The sequence below is a fragment of the Hyla sarda genome, chromosome 4, assembly GCF_029499605.1.
Source record: "Hyla sarda isolate aHylSar1 chromosome 4, aHylSar1.hap1, whole genome shotgun sequence".
Lineage (NCBI taxonomy): Eukaryota > Metazoa > Chordata > Amphibia > Anura > Hylidae > Hyla > Hyla sarda.
Window position 1 is genome coordinate 8,731,919 of NC_079192.1, and position 2,451 is coordinate 8,734,369.

At 34.4% G+C, this 2,451-nt stretch overlaps 1 protein-coding gene across 1 annotated transcript; it reads right to left on the reverse strand.

Moving 5' to 3' along the window:
• Positions 1–229: 229 nt before the first annotated feature.
• LOC130367220 (olfactory receptor 11A1-like) lies at positions 230–1,177 on the reverse strand. The gene has a single exon (XM_056569623.1). The coding sequence runs from the start codon at positions 1,175–1,177 to the stop codon at positions 230–232; it is 948 nt and encodes a 315-aa protein (XP_056425598.1).
• Between the last annotated feature and the right edge of the window lie 1,274 nt (positions 1,178–2,451).

The following is a 2,451-nucleotide window of genomic DNA, read 5'->3' on the forward strand; positions in this document are numbered from 1 at the left end:
CTAATTTACAAATCTGTTTAACTTTCTGGAGCCAGTTGATATATAAAAAAAAAAGTTTTTTTTTCCTGGAATACCCCTTTAATATGAATTAGTAAGGACATCTGTCTACATACATTTGGTCAAATAGTGTAATTCATTGATTTATTGTACTCAGCTATCTGGTATCTTGTACAAAAATACTCAAATAATTCTTTATATACATCGGTATGGTACCTTTATATCAAACATTTCATCCTTTACATTCATTTTGAAGGATATTAATAATTAGTTTTCGCACAGCTCTCTTGATCTCCTGGTTCCTCAGGCTGTAGATGATGGGATTCATCAATGGTGTCACCACGAGGTACAACAGAGATCTGTACTTGTTGATATAAGATGTGTTCTCATCAGATGGAATTATGTAAACTGTAATGAGGGTCCCATAATATGTGCAAACTGTGATCAGGTGGGAGCTACACGTGGAGAAGGCTTTTCTTCTACCACGAGTGGAAGAAATTTTGAGTATGGTGAATAAAATTCTAATATAAGTCATAATGATGAAAGTAAATGGGAAAAACATTATGAAGCTGGAAATAACAAAGTCTTGCAACATCAAAATGGAGGTGTCTGAAGTGGCTATTTCCACTATGGGACCAAAGTCACAGAAGAAGTGGTCAATGTAGTCCAAGCCACAGAATCTAAACTGGACAACAACAAGGAACTCACTGGATATTAAGACAATGACTAAAAACCATGACCAGAAAACAAGCTGGAGGATAATATCTGGACTCATCAATGAAGAATAACGTAATGGGTGGCAAATGGCCAAATATCGATCATAGGACATGACGGCAACGAGGAAACATTGAACAAATCCAAATATACCAAATAGGTACAACTGTATAATACAGCCCCAGAGGGACAAGATGCCCTCCTCAACAATTAATATGGCCAACATAACTGGGATGATACTGGTGGTCAGTAAGACGTCGGCTATGGATAAGTGTTTTAAGAAGAAATACATTGGGGTTTTGAGGTGATCAATAACGGAGACCAAAAGGATAATAAGAAGGTTTCCTCCCAGTATAAATATATAAGTCAGGAGAAACACAATGAAGAGAAGAGTCCTGTACTTGTGTAGACTCCGAAACCCAAGTAGACGTATCTGAGTGACCTGCGTCTCATTCTCAGAACACATTATTTATTTATAGATAATGTATAAGATATATATATATATATATATATATATATATATATATTTTTTTTTTTTTTATTTTTTTTTTTTTTTGCTCCTGTAAATTGGAAAAAAAATATAGAAATGTATGATAAACAGACCTGAAAAGTGTCAAGTTAAAAAAGAAACATGAGCTGGGACATTCTACTTTCTAATCGTTCCCTTAGAGGATGCTCACAAGATGTCAGTGCATTCAGCGAAGGTGACGTACAGTAGAAGCATTGTTGGGTCTTGTCTTGCAAATAGTGACATTTCCCAGATGTTGGTGTCTTTTATAGGGTTTTGTAAACACAGAAAATTCCCTCAGGATCCTGACATGATAACTAGACTAAAGTGAATACAGTAAACAGATGAGACTTTGTGTTAATTAGTTAATTGATAGTTTAGTTGCACTGTGGGAGATGCTTGTTATTCTCCAATATTGTAATAAGTGAGGAAGAATGAAGAATACTTCCAGATTTAAAAAAAAATATTGGTACAGGCCTGGCATTCCAGCTATTTAGAAGTTGAGCTGAAAGAAGAAGATTTTCATATTTTCTAGTGGCACATCAATTTTTTTTTTGAAAGAAATTAGTTGTGTTTTTCTATTCCTATATAGCCCCTTTAAGGGGTTAAAATTGTTATGGCTATTAGAAGGCGAGAAGAAAAAAACTAAAGTAAAAAACAAAACCTTAAGGAGTTTAAAATGAAAGTGCTATATTAATTCATATTATTCAGTCTTTAATAAACAATTCAAGATTTAAAGAAAAACAAACAGTTATCAACAGCCTTGGCTTGCTGCCTTTGCTGGCATATATGGTGTCTTCCAGGGAAGAGCTGGGAACTTTTCTGACTGTAGGGGGACTTGGGTTTTTTACTTTAATATATTCTTTTTCTTTTTTTTTTTTTTTACAAAATAAATTTTTGCATTATTTTTGCTTGGTAATGAAATCTGTCTGAAATATGACATCTGTTACAAAGCCAGTGCTGGGTGCTAGCTAAGCTAACCACTTTATTATTACTCAACTACCTACCAGGACCTGAAGTACATAGTTACATATTTACATAGTTAGTATGGTTGAAAAAAGACATACGTCCATCAAGTTCAACCAGGGAATTGAAGGGTAGGGGTGTGGTGCGATATTGGGGAAGGGATGGGATTTTATATTTCTTCATAAGCATTAATGTTATTTTGTTCCAGGAATGTATCTAACCCTGTTTTAAAGCTGTTAAATTTTCCTGCTGTGACCAGTTCCTGA

Excerpts from the sequence above, each read along its gene's own strand:
- LOC130367220 (XM_056569623.1), bottom strand. The coding sequence starts at position 1,177 with ATGTGTTCTGAGAATGAGACGCAGGTCACTCAGATACGTCTACTTGGG.